The sequence below is a fragment of the Acartia tonsa genome, chromosome 1, assembly GCF_053477335.1.
Source record: "Acartia tonsa isolate MP-2025a chromosome 1, ASM5347733v1, whole genome shotgun sequence".
In the NCBI taxonomy this organism is placed as follows: Eukaryota; Metazoa; Arthropoda; class Copepoda; order Calanoida; family Acartiidae; genus Acartia; species Acartia tonsa.
Window position 1 is genome coordinate 53,112,654 of NC_137260.1, and position 17,670 is coordinate 53,130,323.

Below are 17,670 nucleotides of genomic sequence, written 5' to 3' on the forward strand. Positions count from 1 at the left end.
CACCTTATCGTTCTACTACTATTTTTAGGCCTTATAACACACACCTTTACGGGATTTACTAGAAAATGACTTCCCTCTTAAATGTAAAAAACTTATTCACCTGTTTTTTAAACATTATATTGTAATTATTAAAATAACACATGTTTAGTTTTAGTATTAAAAACTATATTTTTTATGTGAAACAAAAAGTACCTTTAAAATATAAATTGTGATTTATGTAAACAATACGCTTACAATAAACTTATTCAAATTATATTTGTTTTTATTTATCATTGTAGCAGTAGCCCTTGAATTTACTATATAAAAGAAAATACATATTATTTTATGTTAGTTGACCGCGAATACGCAAGTCATTTTAGCTTATACACTGATACAGTGTGTTTTTTAATGAGAACTTTTTTGAAAGCAATTTTACCCCACTTTTAGTTATCAGAATTTTATGATTAATGGCTTATTTTCTTCGTTTTTTAATGCAATTTAGAGAACACCAAAAAAATATTTCAGTTTTTATTTAAAAACAGTAAAATCTAAAATTCAAAACTTAGGTGTCAACATCTAAAAATGGTTTTAGTGCATTTTTCTTATGCCTAAAACCATTTTTAGATGTTGACACTTAAGTTTTAAATTTATAGATTTTACTATTCTTTTTAAATAAAAACTGAAATATTTTGTTGTTGTTCTATTAATTGCATTAAAAAACGAAGAAAATAAGCCATAAATCATTAAATTCTGATAACTATAAGTGGGGTAAAATTGCTTTAAAAAAAGTTCTCATAAATAAACACACACTGTAGTAAGGCCCCTAGCAAACTAAACAATGACTAATACTCAAGGGCGTTTATTTTTGAGGTGAGAGTGATAACTCCATTTTTTGTGAGATTTATTTTTATATGATTTGTAAGAGGCTACGGCCGGGCTTTGAACCAGATAATCATCAAAGATATGATTTTTCTGGATTAACCGGTTAGTTCCAGTGTAAATAAAGCGGATTCGGAATCGAATGCGAGACAAAATTGCGCTAATTAAACTAAAATAAAGTACTTAATAATGTATCTATTCTATTAATATATGTCGTCTGCTTAGAGACTACATTCTTCCACAGACGGACGAACGAACATGCACTTGATATAGAATAGCGGCTATTAAAAATTAATGCCCAAATAGAGTTATAAAAGGAAAGCTATTAGTTGTCTGCTACTAGATAAAGTCAATGTTAACAACAACAACATTATTTATAATCAGCTGATTACAAGAATAAAGTAGTTTCTTCCTGAAAAGTTTCTACACAACCACTAAAACACCGCATTAATAAATAAAAAAAATGTAAAAATACTATAAACTCTATAAAATATTATAAAAATTGAAATTTTATTGTTATGTTTACAATGAATATAATATAATTATGATTAAGCTTATTTTAAAGTCTTCTAGTTTTTTTTTCTGTAAAACCAAAATAATTTCACCACGTTAATTTAGACAAAACAAGCCAAAATAACACCTAAAAAAGTAAAAAGCTTAATATACCTACGTGTATTAATACAATTTCATGACCTATAATTATAGATATGTATTTTTCAATTTAACATTTACCTACCTACTATAATTTATATATTAATAAACAGCGAACTATGAACTAGCTTTGGCCGCAGCGCTTGGCTCCCTGGCCTGCCTAGCCGCAGCGCTCGGCCCCTCTTGACTGCCTAGCCTATATATATACACATAAGAAGATAAACAATTATGAATGCTCGCCTGTAAGAGTTATTTTCGTAAAATTTATTTGCAATATTTGCCAAATATTAAAAAATCTTTTTATCATTTTTTCAGCTGCGCATTTTATAGTGTCGCTAATTTTAAACACAAATTAAGTTACGGGTTCCGATATCCTTATCTTAATTTTTTGTTGAAAAGCATAAAAGTTACCTACTATTAAAGTTTTTAAAGGTATATTTTTCATTTATGACTTACTTTTATATTTATTTCTGCTGCTTTGTCCCTAGCATATATTGGCTCTAAATTCGAAAAATAGGGGAGGGCAGAGAAACAGCCTAAAACCTCCCAAGGCCGACCGCCTTAAGAAATAAACGGGACCTATGTAAAGCTTTCACAACTTTGAAACCTCATTCTATTTATAGGTTACCGAGATCTTAACTGACAAACATATAAATATTTTCAGATAGAAGATTAGATCAGTCACTTATTAGTGGCAAAATGGTTGCAGGTTTGCCGGGTAAACTTTACTGCCTGCTAATTCTCGTGGCATGTCATTTACAGTTTACAACCTCAAGACCGCCTCAGGTATAGCTATTCCCCTCCCCTTTAGAATTAATGCAAATATAACTATACACGGCACTAGTAATTTTCTTTGGATTTGCATAATAAAGTTGTTCAGTAAAATATCTAAAAATTTAGATTTTGATCAGTGGCGTGCGAACCGAAGGGGGCATTTGGGGCAATCGCCCCCCCCTAGCGACCAAAACGCCCCCCCCCCCTGCCCCCCCTAGCAACCGCCCCCCCTGCCCGCCCCTAAATGTTAAAAAATGCCCCATTTTGCCCCCCCCCCCTGGTCAACAAAAATGCCCCTTTTTGCCCCCTACCCTACAAAAAGCAAAACTATCCCAGTTTCCAAAAAAAGATCAAGAAATACTCAAAAAAAAAATTTTTGGCGCTTCGCGCCAAACAGACAGTTACTATTCATTTAACCTTACCAAATTTTTGAACCGAAGGGGGCATTTGGGGCAATCGCCCCCCCCCTAGCGACCAAAACGCCCCCCCCCCCTGCCCCCCCTAGCAACCGCCCCCCCTGCCCGCCCCTAAATGTTAAAAAATGCCCCATTTTGCCCCCCCCCCCCCTGGTCAACAAAAATGCCCCTTTTTGCCCCCTACCCTACAAAAAGCAAAACTATCCCAGTTTCCAAAAAAAGATCAAGAAATACTCAAAAAAAAATTTTTGGCGCTTCGCGCCAAACAGACAGTTACTATTCATTTAACCTTACCAAATTTTTAAATTAGTGTAGAAATTAGGTTATAATCTTTTTTCACTGAACATAACAAACCAGGTTATAGGAAGTATTTTATTTTGTATAATATAAACTTTTTACCAAAGAAATTTTGTACATCCCCAATGATGCACTACGGTCTATTTAAGGGGTTTAGTGGAAATTTGGTATAGCTTTAATCAAATTTAAATATTTACACTTCTACCAGTCCGAATTCATTAAAATAAAAAGTTATGAGTAATATATAACATTAGGCAACGTTTTAAAGTTGGTCATGTATAGGTGCGTGCACAGGAATGTGATTGGGGGGTGACCAAAAAGGGGTGATTTTTAAAATATAATTTTTGTTACTACTCTGTTATTTTTAAAGATAATTGAACCAAATTTTTTCCCTGATTCAATTACTACCTTACGTAAACGATTATTGACAAATAATATGGATTTCCCGCCGAAACCGCCGACTACCGCCGAATTCCGCCGTGTTATTGCTGCCTCATTTGGCTGTTTGGATTCAATAGATAAGAGTGATCTATTTGAATAAAAATATTATAATACACCTTTTTCTACCCACTTACAACTGCATTTTAATATTTATAATAAATTTAAGAGGGATTAGGTCTTTTTAAACTTAAAGAAAATGAATATTGAGACTAGATGATTGAGCTTCCTATTAAAGATATTGATTAAATTCTTTTATAAAAGTCTATTATATGTATTTCTCTACCTGTATAGTCTACCATTATAAGTATTTAAATTTAGCACTGTCCCTCAAGAGTCAAGGGCCTACAGGGGCCAACACCGCTACCCCCCCCCCCTTTCTTCTGTCAAACCAGATGTTAAAATTTTACTTCTGTTTTTAAAGGTATCAGACTGAGTTTTAAAGGGAAAAGTATTCTCAAAACTGAACTAAATATTTTTTTTGTATCTACGCCACCCCCCCCCCCCCCCCCCTCCCCCAATCCAAACAAAAATAAGATAACCATCATAAAGTTAATTTAAAACAAACTTTAATTCATTTTAGAACAGTAAAGGAAAACCGGTAGACCAAGTAAAAGACTAAAACAGTATTGGCCAGCTAAATCATAACATAGAAATGCTTTATATCTTACAACAAAAAAAAACAGATGAAACAAACACATTTACTTTTTGAAATCTTAATGTTCTTAAGAGTTTTACAGACACAGATGAGGTGACCAAGTGAACTAAAGAGTAGATGCTCGTTGGTGAGCTTAATCATCACAAAAAATCAGCTTTCTTACAAAATAAAACTGCGTAGTTAATAAATTTTTTTCTACAGATATATAATGTCTGTAAGAGAATTACCGACAGACCGACGTACCAAATAAATCTTACACTAGATGGTTGTTTGTATACAGATATTGTTTATAAAAAGATTTTCTTTCCACCGTCTTGAGTCGTAGCAAAGAAATTCACGCTGTTTACATATCGATTCATACAGACTGACGGACTTTGCGAATTCTAAAGTAGCTCCGCTACTACAAAATTTATTTTTGCACTTTCCTTTTAAGGACTAGAGGGGCAAAACACCTTCCCTAAACACTAAAATCAAAAGAGAAATGACCTATATGCAACAAATGTTTTGTTTTTTAAAATCTGCAGGTTGCGGTTTTTTTTGCGGGAACTGCGGGTAAGTCGCGGTTTTCCTTTAAAATTATTGTTCCTCAGGTCATTACTGATTGATTTTAAAAAGTTTTACTGAATTAGCTTTAATAGTAATGGAATAACAGAGAAATTAAGATTGCTGTTAGGATTTGTAATTCCCCCCCCCCCCCCCACAAATTTAGGTTTTACAGGCAATTTTCAGATTAAAAATTTTTAAAGTTGCGCTACCGACCCCTCTCTGGAAACTTAACTAAAAGTTGTATTATATTCTCAAAGTTTAGAATCATATATGGTTTGGTATGGGGTCGGTAGCGCAACTAGGTGTAAAATGACAAAAACTATTTTTTTTTGCTCAATTTTACGGTAAAAAAATTACGAAAATTATTTCATAAATTTACTTTCAAAGCATAAAATTAACACTTTTAAGGTAAAATATATAATAAAAATGTTTTTATTTATTGATTTGGTGTATTTTTTTGTAATGAATCCTATGAACGAAATTAGTTTTTAATAGATATTTATGCAAAAAAAAATTATTTTTCATATCTAGGTAGAAAATAAATAAGTAAGATTTTTGATCTTCAAAAAATATTGATTTGACCCAACTTTAAAGTAAAAAAAAACTTAGTTCCAAACGTTATTTTTTCTTTTCCTTGTCCATTATGCATGAGCTGGGGTATGTAAATCAATAATATCAAGTTAAAATAAGAAAATTTGATCATGACTTTTTTGCCAAATTTCCACCCTTAGACCGTTGTGTGATGATAAACAAAATTACCCCTTATATAGATTACAATTAGTGGATGAAATATATGGAAACTCGACTTAATTAACCAACCAATCAAAATTCCATTAAAGTCCCCAAAGTTGTTGAGCCAACGAATAAGAAAATTTTATATGAAATATTGGGGACTAGTGTAATAAATAGCCCAAAAACCCCTCCCTCCCTGCATATTTGAAGAAAAAAATTTGCGCTTTGCGCCCTTCCAAATGGTTTCTGCTATGAAATTTTGGGGACTAGTGTAATAAATAGCCCAAAAACCCCTCCCTCCCTGCAAATTTAAAGAAAAAAAATTGCGCTTCGCGCCCTTCCAAATGGTTTCTGCTATGAAATATTGGGGACTAGTGTAATAAATAGCCCAAAAACCCCTCCCTCCCTGTATATTTGAAGAAAAAAAATTGCGCTTTGCGCCCTTCCAAATGGTTTCTGCTTTTTATCACAATGAAAGGACAAGTAATTTTTTTTTTTTACATAGTTCATTATATCTTTGGTTTTTATGGTACGATAAATTTTTTTGTGGATTATAATATTGAAAAAAAAAAAAATTTCTCGCTGTTTCGAGCATCCAGTATGTAATTTACTTTGACTGTCATCACACAACATACAGGAAAAAGGATTGGTGACTTTTTCTACCTAAAATATATATTTATTTCAACAGATGCTCTTTAAATCTACTTGTCTGTATTCATGATTTTTTGTGCTTTGCTACTTAAAGATGTTGTCATCCTTGTTGTCATACAATAAAGAAATATTACATATCATTTTTTCATATTAGGTTAATTTTTGGTAAATTATTTCCAAAATGAGTGTTTTTATCTCCCCCCTCCCCCAATTTTTTTATTGGGATTATTCATCCTTTCTGCTGAGATTTTATAACATCCCCTTCCACCCATTAAAAATGTTTTGTGGTGGAGGGGGGGGGGGGGAGAAATGTTAATTTATATTCTGTACTATTTTTTCGAAGATGCTTTCTAGCTCCCTTCCCTTCGGTCATTGCAGGGTGGGGAGAAGGGATGGGGGAGAAGAGATGGGGGGGAAGAGGTGGGGGATACTGATGGAAAATAGGGATGGGGGAAGGGATGGGGAAGAAGGGATTAGGACTAGTAGGCCCATAATCAAATAATCCCACCCCTTAAAACGCCCTTATTTACAATTAGTATATATAATCAAAATGCCCCCCCCCCCTAGACAAAGTGCTTCGCACGCCACTGATTTTGATTGATATAAATATAAGCATTTTATCCTAAAAAGAATCTTTTTCTTTTATCATACGTGTTGCTTTACCAAATAGAAACAATGTACTGTAAAGCTGGACACTTATGGACTACCATAGACAAAATATCCAGGAAAATGTAGATTGCATAATAAAGTTGTTCAGGTTTAGGTAGACAATATTTGATTAAGCTCATCCAATTTTTTAAATATCATAGGCGTCCAAGGGGGGGGGGGTAATGGGGCGATTACCCCCCCCAAAATTTTTTTCATTTTACTCCCCCCATTTAAAATTTACCCCTACCCTGGGGGTGCCGTAGGCACCCCCAACCATTTAGGAGGGGGTATTTACCCCCCCCAAAATAAAAAATCTCTAATTAAAAAAATTTTTGTGCGCTTCGCGCGCATTTTTAATACTATAAATTTAATAAAATTTAAATTACCCCCCCCAAAAAATTTACCCCGGGGGTAAATTTTGGGGGGGGGGTAAACTAAATTTACCCCTGCCAACAGGTTTCAGGGGGGGTAATTACCCCCCCAAGCAAATTTTACCCCCGGGGTAAAAATTTTGGGGGGGGTAAAAAAAATATGCGGCGCGCTTCGCGCGCCATTTTACCCCCCCAAAAACGATTTACCCCCCCCTTAAAAAAATTTTACCCCCCCAAAATAAAAAGCTTCGACGCCCCTGCTAAATATGATATAAAAAAATTTACCGTTAAAAACGTTCATTAACAATATTGTATAGGTAACTTTTACATGGCATGTGCGTGATTTTATTTAAAATAAACTTTTATGTAACTCACTTTTCATATAATCTAAAAAATTATCTAATCTAGCTTTTTAAAACATTCAATCTTGATTCATTTTTTTGCAGGAGGCATGCGAGAAAATAGAAATAAAAGAAATAGACGAGTATAAAGAAACATGTAAAAATGATTCTAATCTGTGCTCGTCTCTCAACTGCTCTATAGCTCTAGGCATATTTTATTCATATTTATGATTACCTTTTTATGTAATGGAATGAGATAATGAAGACTATTGGATTGAAGAGTGTTTTGGTATGAGCTCCACAATATATGTATAAAAATAGATATATAATTCAGTCCTCTTTGCACAATCATTGAAGTAATTTATATAGAGCGATAAATAGTACCTATATGTAACAATCACTCCGTTTCAAAGGCCTTCTACCGACAATTGGTTGGGTCTTTGAGATCAGCTGAATCTTTCAAAAATGTAAATACAGCCGGGTGCTGGTAAAAGAACAAAAAGCAAATTGTAAACTAATGTTAACACAAGGACGCCCAAGCTTTTTACTTTCAATGGGGGTAAAATGAGGGGTTCTATATGATCAAGGAGAATAATCTAACGTATTTTTTAAAAAAAACTTGAGGGGTGTAAAATAAGAGGATTCAAAGTCTAATGGGGTAAACACCCTTTTACTTAGACGTGTATGTATGAGCTATAATGATTTCTGCATTTTATCTAGTTAATTCGTTTTGCATTGTCTAAACTGTTTATTTGTTGAAAAATATTTCGAGTATTGTCTATTGATCTCATAAAGCTGACAATAACCCAATTACTTAAAATAAGGACATAGTTAATTTGCCATCACCTCAAAGAGAGCTCAACCCTTTATAGAAAAATAATTGAAAACAATGTAAATTCGGCAAAAAAATAAATTTGGGAACATCTGCAATATATAAGTTCTATATTTATATATTTATCACAAATAACTAGGTTTAAAAATGCAGTAGTGTAAATCGGAAAAGATGATTATGAATATAATTTTATAGTCAGGAGCCTAGTTGTGAGAAATTGATAATGGCAGTTTTAAAAATTTTGCTTAAGTTTAGACAGAAATGTCAATTTTTCACAAAAATTGTCCCTTTCTTTTTCAAAAAGCAAAAGAAATCATTACCTAAACAGCTGAATTTAGAAAGCAAAGTTTAATGAAATTATTTCTCGTCTGCAGAATTTTAGGTCCTTGCAATTGGGAAGCATTTAGTAATCTGTTTATACATCTATACTATAAATCTATTGCACAATCCCCTCTACTCCTACGAGATGAACTACCTGGCCACTAAATGAGGACCACATTAGCAACCTCAAATTAACGGCCCTGTCAATATATATCCACGTATAGTAAATCCATTACAAAAAGATAAAATTGTTATGAAAAAAATGTAATAATCAGAAAGTAATGTATGTTACAACAATCCTGTAAGTATTCCAGATCAGTTTTGTGAAAGTGTAAGGTAAGAATTTTGTAGGCACCTACTACCTAGTAATTCTACTCTATAGTTATTTATTTCAGTCTATGTACGTACAGTCAGTGTAGGTATATTCAATTTTATTATGATAAAATATGTAAGTTACTTTGATACATGTTGATCTGTTTTAAATAACTTTGACATATATGACCCTTTTTGCCCCACCCCCCCCCCCCCCCTCCTAAGTTTTCTTTACAATATGTTAAAATATTGACACCCCCTCCTTAACACATTACTGCTCTAATTTTTACTTGATTTTCAAAATCATTTGACATATAGCTACCTAAAAAAATTAAACATATATATCTATTTTAGGGATTTGAAGGTTCCTGAAAACTGTTCTGATAAATGTTGCGAGGTACCTATCAATTTTATGATAACACACTACACAGTGTAGAATTTTATTATTAAATACAGTTTATACAAATTGAAACTTATTGTACCATTTTAAAATAAAGGATACCATTTACAAAAATAGTCCAAAATCATTATAAACATTCCCCAAAATATTTACTCTAATAAATTCATTCAAAACACACAACATGCTTCACATAGGTCCCAGGATGGTTTTAACTTGGAAACATAACCCTAAATAAATATATAATTTTATAACAGATGATATATTCAGGCAATGATTTAAAATTATATTAATTTCAGACTCTACGTGGCTTTGTGGCCGACCAGTTTGTGGGAACTTCAAGCGGCTGTATTTCTCTTTGTACCTACAAAGGACAAACTTCACAGCTCTGTCAATATCTTAAACTAGCTATTGAGCAAAAGTTCTCAGTTCAAGGTATCAAAACAACAACAACAAATGGTACTGTACCTGCCGAGATTGCCACTATAAATGCGGAATCAGTTGAAAAACCAACTGAAGTTAGAAATGATACTAAGGTGGCTAATACACAAAATGAAAATGTATCCACTACTGTTGTTGTAAAAACTAGCACTGTAGCAAATAATGTTGATGTTATTTTATCAAGTATTGATGCCAACAGTGAAGCTGCAAATGAAGTAAATGACAACACAGGCAGTAAAAATAATCTTGATGACAACACTGGCAGTAAAAATAATCTTGATGAGACAGAAATATCTAACACAGAAATGCCCGAAGAGAATGTTAACCTGTCAGAAGATGTTAAGCTTGACGTTCCTCAGGAGAATGTAAAAGAGGAAGAGAATAAAGTTGATGAAACAGTTGAACCTATAGTTGAATCTCCTGGTGCTGAGATAGAGGAAGAGTCCAATGTTAATCCTGATGATGAAACTGATAATTATGAAGATTCAAATGATGATGTAGTTAATTTTGATTCAGTGGCAGGCAGCCATGGCCTTCCTTATGGAAGTAAAGGTAATATTTTTACTTTTGTCATCAATTTACAGAATACCAAGTCTAAATTTTGTTTGCAACTTTGTACTTAGACTATAAAGTATAAACAAACTATTTAAAAAAATACGTTTTTAAATCTTATTTAGGTTAGACTAGGTTAAGTCAGTGGTTGCGGGGATCGAGCTCCCATCAAGTTCATATTATTACTATTTTAGAGGGGTTGTCATTGCTCAATGGTAGCACGCTGAGCTACGGTGGTGAGAGTTCGAGTTCAAATGTTCATATGTTAACTCAAATTTCTCTTTCTAAATAATAACAACGCAACTTCCTCCGGTTGTGTAAGAAGGGGATTATTGAGTAAGTTTGGATAAGTCACGTACATGAATCAGTACTTTCCTTATCCAAAGCTCCTCTGCGGAGAGCGTTATTCATTACGGTTAATTAAATTGGGAAACCTGCCATACTCGGCGAGGGTGAGTTAATAATGAGTAGCTTTCATGAGACATCGGGTCAAGTCATAATGCGCTTGAACGTGGAGCTTGAGTTGGCCCTAGTGGTTATACAAAAGTTTCTCAGCCTATTCTATGACGACTTAGGTCCAAACCCTAAGAAACTATCAATCAATTAATCAATCAATCATTACTATTTTAGCCCAAGATACAATGAACACTGGACCGTTTGCTGACGATGATTCAAGCTTTATGTCATATTTCCTGTTGATCTCAATGGTTTCAATTATTGCTTATCTCGTATTCCATAATAAACAAAAGGTAAATATAAATAAAATTAAATTTTAATAGCCTGTTCCTTGCTGGGAGACAAAAAATGACTCAAAGCTCATAAAATCTTGAGTACTTAGAATAGAATAGGTAACTAAATGCTTATTGAATTGAAGTTCTGTTCTTACGTACCAAAACTTAATACATAAAGTACCTAAAAATGAAGTGGATCCAGAACACTGGCTTTTCATAATAATCAAATCATGCTAGACTTTTCAATTCGTTCATAGGATTAAAACATAAACCTCTTTTCTACTGAACATCGTTAGGTTAGATAATAGCCTGACTTGTGTTTTAAACGATTACTTTCAAAAATTACATTTTTTAGATCCTTGCCTTAATATTGGAGGGTAGACGAGCCCAAGGTTCTAGACGTAGGTCTGGCGGAAGAGTGTACAGAAAATTAGATTCTACAGTTGAGGTAATATATTTTCTCGTATTCATTCGAATCCGGTGGATAGGAACCGGTTCTCATCCATACGAAAAAACTATGTCTAGCACCGTATTATATCCAGCTTTCTGCGAATATAAAAATGTACAATCATAAGATTGATACCAGTTTTAATAGCCCGTGCCTTCGGCATCTCGGGGCTGATAAAACTGGATTTAATCTTATAATTGTACATTTTTATATCCGCTGAAAGCTATCTATAATACGATGCGATTAATAACTATTCCAATTTGGCTTTGAAACCGATTTAAATCCTGACAAAACTGGAATAAATCACTTTCAGTTTTTCAATAAGAACGATATTAATGTCTCTTAAGATTACAAATCGATCCAATAAAGTAACTGACGAAGTTGCACGTTGCGTCATGAGTTTTATTAAGGTACTTAATAAAGTTTCATGGGATCTGAATTTGAAGATTAACGATTCTATTAATTTCAGGACAGCATGGATCTGAATCGTGAAACATCCTTAAAACAAGTGATCTACTAATGAGACATGCCTTACAACATTTGCCATAAATCTTAATTTTAAGATACTAAAGTAAAATTGATTTTTTAACCACCCGCTCAGCATTTAATATACCCCAGGGATTTAAGGATATGTATAGATCTCACAAAACAGCTCCTACCCAATGGCGTGCAAAACCTTGTATTGGCCTCTTTTATGTGCAAATTCAGGATATTAATTGTATACCAAAATTCCTCTAAAATCTAAGAAAACTTAAAAAATGTACCAAAGCACTAATATCCATTTTTGCAATAATGGAATTTTCCAAAATTACATATCCTTATATCCCTCATAATAACCAAAGAATGTAGATTCTGCGGGTTTAATATTAACATTAACTTTCTATCTTATTTATTCTTTGTTTTGTTTGATATTTTTCTTTAGAATCAGAGACGTCCTAGGTTTTTTATATTGAGGGGGTGAATTCAATGTAGTTTTTTTTTAAATTTTGAGGGGGATAAAATAAGAAGTTTCAAAATTAGAGAGAGAGGGTGTAAACATTCCCTTATCCCCAACCTTGGACGTCTATGGTTATAAAGGCTTATTTTTATTAATTTATTTTACTGTTGTCAGATTGTTTAAACCTAGTTTTAAATCAGTTGTAAGATCATAAAAAATGTATATAAATTATTTTAAAAGCGATGATATTATATAGCTCTCTTTGCCGTTTGGTGTTCTATCTCTGCAGACGTTCGATTTGTGACATTATATGATCAAGGAATTACAAAGCTGCGCTCGTTTGAATGTTGTAATCCTTGTTTTGCAATAAAAAATGTGCAATCTTTCGAATTAATGTTCATCACAAATGATTTTTTTATTTTGTCTTTTATTAAAAAAAATAAAAGGATTGTTGTTCATAAGGAAAAATCGGCTCCAGTAAAAGTAGTAAATAAAATGTGTATTAACAAGAATTAATCTTTTTTCCACATTCAATAACTCATTAACAAAACATCAGTTTTTAAACATATTTTTAAAACTCACTAATGAATATTAGGTTTTTAATTAGAAAGTTATTAAAATACATGTTAATAAAGAAGTAATTATAGCTTTCGAAATGTAAGCATGTATATAAAAGTTTTATAAAAAAAAACTATTTTATTCCTATTATTTGAATATGCTGTTGCTTCAGTAATTATTATCATGCATCTACAAAGTGTTTCGTATTCAATAAAAAAAGTAATTCATATAAGTGGGGGTTTTAAACAATGATAGTGAAAAAAAGTACAAGTTTATGTAATTTTATGCGGTTCTGAGTGTTTCTGTAGAAAGAAATTATTTGGGGAAATGATAGCACACGTTTTTAAAATGGTGTGCTATCAATTACGCATGTGCATCACATTTTCACATCACAAACTGCCTTTCTATTTACATCATACCTACTTTTCATTAAACAAACACCCCTTCTAATTTTTTGTAACTATCAGCTACGGTCCTAGAGTCCTTGAAAGAGGAAAGGGGGGGGGGGTTGTAGAGGTCGACCCGCAACCTTTAATTTAAGTTTTTTTTTAAAAAAGGTACGTTTATAAAAATTGTGTATTTTTGTGTGAATATGAAACATAATGCGGATAAGATAATAAGCAGAAGTGATAGTACATCTATTTATTAATTGTGATGGTAATCTCTTGTGTGATAGTTATATGATAATATGTACTTAAGTCATCTCAGTTTTGATCAAAATATTGTCCAGTCAATTTGTAGCTTTTCATGTGAAGGGCCAGAATATAATGTTTATTTATCACATCGTATAATAAACAGCTTTCCGCGGATATATGATGTACAATTATTAGATTAAAACCAGTTTTTTTTAGCCCTAAGATGCCGAAGGCACTGGCTAAAAAATGGTTTCAATTTTATTATTATACATTTTTTTATTCGTAGAAAAATGGATGTAACACGATGCTATACATAGTTTTTCATTATATGAGAACCGGTTGAAGCGATACCAGAAATGATTTTAATCGGTTTGAATTGTGTAATTTAGCTGTTAATTTCTTTTTAAAAATTTCATATTTGCTTTTGTCATTTATGCTTTCCAAAAAATAAATTTTCTTTAACGATTCAAAATTATAGGTAAATTTTGAAATATCTATCCCTGTTAAAATTATTTGATTAGTTTAAAAATAGAAAGTGGGTGCTTTACCTCAAATTTCCTTTTGGCCACTGAATCCCCCTCTTATTGACAAAAAAAAGAATATCATGGAGACTTAGGTATCTTCCTGTGGGGCTGCCTAGTACTTAATATAACCTAACTTACCATGTCCTAAATTAATAAACAAACGAAAAACTACCCCTCTTCCAATTTTTAATTATTTCAAAAATAAGTAGGTAGAGTTTCAGCGCTCTAGGGGCACTTTGAGGGAAAATACCAAAAAAGTGTTTTATTTAACTAGCATCATAATTCAGTATTTTTGTAAAACTGCTTATACGCAAAAGCATATTGAATGTTTATCACTATTTTAAAATTTCTATTGAAACATCGATTGTACAGATTTCTTAGGCATTAAAATATGCTTATTTAAGGGGGGGGTTTTTAATGCAACCATCTCGTAATCAATGTATAATTGGCACTTAGAATTCGAATTTCGATCTGAAATTTTGCATGAGTAATCCTTGGTAGGTCTATTTTCCCTAAATCGAACAAAAAGTTGGAAAAGTAACGGCTGGCAGCTGGCGGCTCAGCCGTTTAGCCGTTTTTTGCCTATTTTCAGGGCAAATTCATCATTAATTACGTAGGAATCAACTTTTAAAAACATATTTTTGGTTTAATTCATGTTAAATGATAACAATAACCATTTTTTATATTTCTAGTACCAGCTGCTAAACGGCTAGAACCGGCTGAAAACGGCTGGGAGCCGCCAAGAGTATGAAGACTAGATAGGGCATGTGACATGTCTAGGGGTAGGTTTTTATGGTTGCTGAGCTCAAAAATGCTACCAAAAATAGTGGCGGCTCATCCATATGGCAGCTGGGTAACAGCTGCAGCTCAGCTGGGAGCGGCCAAGAGTAGAATCAGTAGATAGGGCTTGTGACGTGTCTAGGGGTAGGTTTTTATGGGTGCTGAGCTCAATTCTACTACAAAAAATAGAAGCAGCCTATCCATATGGCAGCTGGGTAACGGCCGCAGCTCAGCTGGGAGTGGCCAATAGTAGAATGAGTAGGTTTAGCTTGTGACATGTCTAGGGGTAGGTTTTTAGGGGTGCTGAGCTCAAAAATACTGCCAAAAATAGTGGCCGCCCATCCATATGGCAGCTGGGTAACGGCCGCAGCTCACCTTTAAGCGGCCAAGAGTAGAATGAGTAGATAGGGCTTGTGACGTGTCTAGGGGTGGGTTTTTATGGGTGCTGAGCTCAATACTACTACCAAAAATAGAAGCAGCCCATCCATATGGCAGCTGGGTAACGGCCGCAGCTCACCTTAGAGCGGCCAAGAGTATGAAGAGTAGATAGGGCTTGTGACATGTTTAGGGGTAGGCTTGTGACATGTCTATTGCCTAGGGGTAGGTTTTTATGGTTGCTGAGCTCAAAAATGCTACCAAAAATAGTGGCAGCCCATCCCTATGGCAGCTGGGTAACAGCTGCAGCTCAGCTGGGAGCGGCCAAGAGTAGAATCAGTAGATAGGGCTTGTGCCGTGTCTAGGGGTAGGTTTTTATGTGTGCTGAGCTCAATACTACTACAAAAATTAGTGGCAGCCCATCCATATGGCAGCTGGGTAACGGCTGCAGCTCAGCTAAGAGCGGCCAAGAGTAGAATGAGTAGATAGGGCTTGTGACGTGTCTAGGGGTAGGTTTTTAGGGGTGCTGAGCTCAAAAATACTACCAAAAATAGGGGCGGCCCATCTACTCATTCTACTCTTGGCCGCTCTTAGCTGAGCTGCAGCCGTTACCCAGCTGCCATATGGATGGGCGGCCACTATTTTTGGTAGTATTTTTGAGCTCAGCACCCCTAAAAACCTACCCCTAGACACGTCACAAGCCCCATCTACTCATTCTACTCTTAGCCGCTCCCAGCTGAGCAGCGGCCATTACCAAGCTGCCATATGGATTAGCTGCCACTATTTTTTGTAGTATTATTGAGTTCAGCACCCATAAAAACCTACCCCAAGACACGTCACAAGCCCCATCTACTTATTCTACTCTTGGCTGCTACCAGCTGAGCTGCAGCTGTTACCCAGCTGCCATATGGATGGGCTGCCAATATTTTTGGTAGCATTTTTGAGCTCAGCAACCATAAAAACTTACCCCTAGACATATCACATGCCCTATCTACTCATCATACTCTTGGCGGCTCCCAGCCGTTTTCAGCCGGTTCTAGCCGTTTAGCAGCTGGCACTAGAAATTTTAAAAATGGTTATTGCTATCATTTAACATGAACTAAACCAAATATATGTTTTTAAAAGTTGATTCCTACGTAATTTAATTAATGATGAATTTGCCCTGAAAATAGGCAAAAAACGGCTAAACGGCTGAGCCGCCAGCTGCCAGCCGTTACTTTTCCAACTTTTTGTTCGATTTAGGGAAAATAGACCTACCAAGGATTACTCATGCAAAATTTCAGATCAAAATTCGAATTCTAAGTGCCATTTATACATTGATTACGAGATGGTTGCATTAAAAACCCCCCCCTTTTTATTCACTATAGTTGAAAGTGCATATAAAAACTTAATTTTAATTGTTAAAGCATTTTGTATGATTATTTATTTCTAATGTTTTTAAGTCTTTATCTAGCACTTGTTATAATTTTCTAATTATGTATTCATTTCGTGTCATGAAATTATTCTAAATTACCAATAATAAAATTTTAACAAAAATAGTAGATGTTTTATTTTTGGCAAAACTATTCCTTAAGTTTCATGTTCGTTTGGTTTGTATCACACTTTTCGCATGAACAGCATAATTTTATATACAAAACTAGCGGGTACGCCCCTAGAGGCCCATAATTCTCAGTCCATCCTCATTTTTTAAATTTAGTGTTATTAGAAAAAGATACAGGATTTTTTTAAATTTTTTTGTTGGGGGGGGGGGGGGGAGGTTGGTATTTTTCTAAGGGTGTTTTCTCTCATGAGGGTGGAGGTAACCTCTCCCAAAAATAGTTACACAGCATATGTACCACTTATTTGGAGCTTTACTGTAAAGGAGAACCATATCGGTAACAAAATTGCTTTCGAGTCCATTTGTCTCAAAAATTGAACTTCTAACACCTTCTGAAGTCAAAATTAGACTTTAAAAAAAGTTTTGTTGAGTTTTTCTTGATTTAAGGTCGGAGCCGTTATTTCAGAGGCGGCTCCCAGGAGGTCAACAGGTACAGCTTTACAGAGTATCCTTGATCATATAAATAATGGTCTAAACAGGAAAAAACCTGTCCACAGGACCGTTAATGTGGCTGATCTCTCCCGTGCCTTCGACACGGTCGACCACACCATCCTCCTGCAAGACATTGACAAGCTCGACCTAAACGACCACATTAAACGGTTTCTCTGCGCCTACATCAGAGGTCGTCACACTTACGTGCTTTTTAGAAATTCCACCTCTAAATACCGTAAGATGAAACAAGGAGTCCCACAGGGAGGTGTGCTCTCCCCTATTCTCTTCAACCTCTATATGTCCTCCATTCCAACACCACCTGGCAACATAGTGTTGAAGACATATGCTGACGACTCAAACATTCTGAATTCTGGACCCGTCATTGAACCCGTTGTAGAAGAATTAAATTCCTACCTG

At 34.3% G+C, this 17,670-nt stretch overlaps 1 protein-coding gene across 5 annotated transcripts; it reads left to right on the forward strand.

Annotated features, from left to right (window-relative positions):
- Positions 1-1,278: 1,278 nt before the first annotated feature.
- LOC145323807 (uncharacterized) lies at positions 1,279-15,188 on the forward strand. 5 transcript variants are annotated; one of them, XM_080166387.1, is made up of 11 exons: positions 1,279-2,295; positions 7,487-7,589; positions 8,810-8,870; positions 9,201-9,243; positions 9,543-10,236; positions 10,867-10,985; positions 11,323-11,415; positions 11,885-12,354; positions 12,493-13,106; positions 13,532-13,727; positions 13,832-15,188. In XM_080166387.1, the coding sequence occupies exons 1-8, from the start codon at positions 2,209-2,211 to the stop codon at positions 11,933-11,935; spliced, it is 1,251 nt and encodes a 416-aa protein (XP_080022513.1). In that variant the 5' UTR covers positions 1,279-2,208; the 3' UTR covers positions 11,936-12,354; positions 12,493-13,106; positions 13,532-13,727; positions 13,832-15,188. The 5 variants fall into 5 exon arrangements, with proteins under 5 accessions (XP_080022513.1, XP_080022520.1, XP_080022496.1 ...); XM_080166394.1 differs by having other exon boundaries at positions 13,532-13,695; positions 13,863-15,188; XM_080166370.1 differs by having other exon boundaries at positions 13,532-15,188.
- The last annotated feature ends 2,482 nt before the right edge of the window (positions 15,189-17,670 follow it).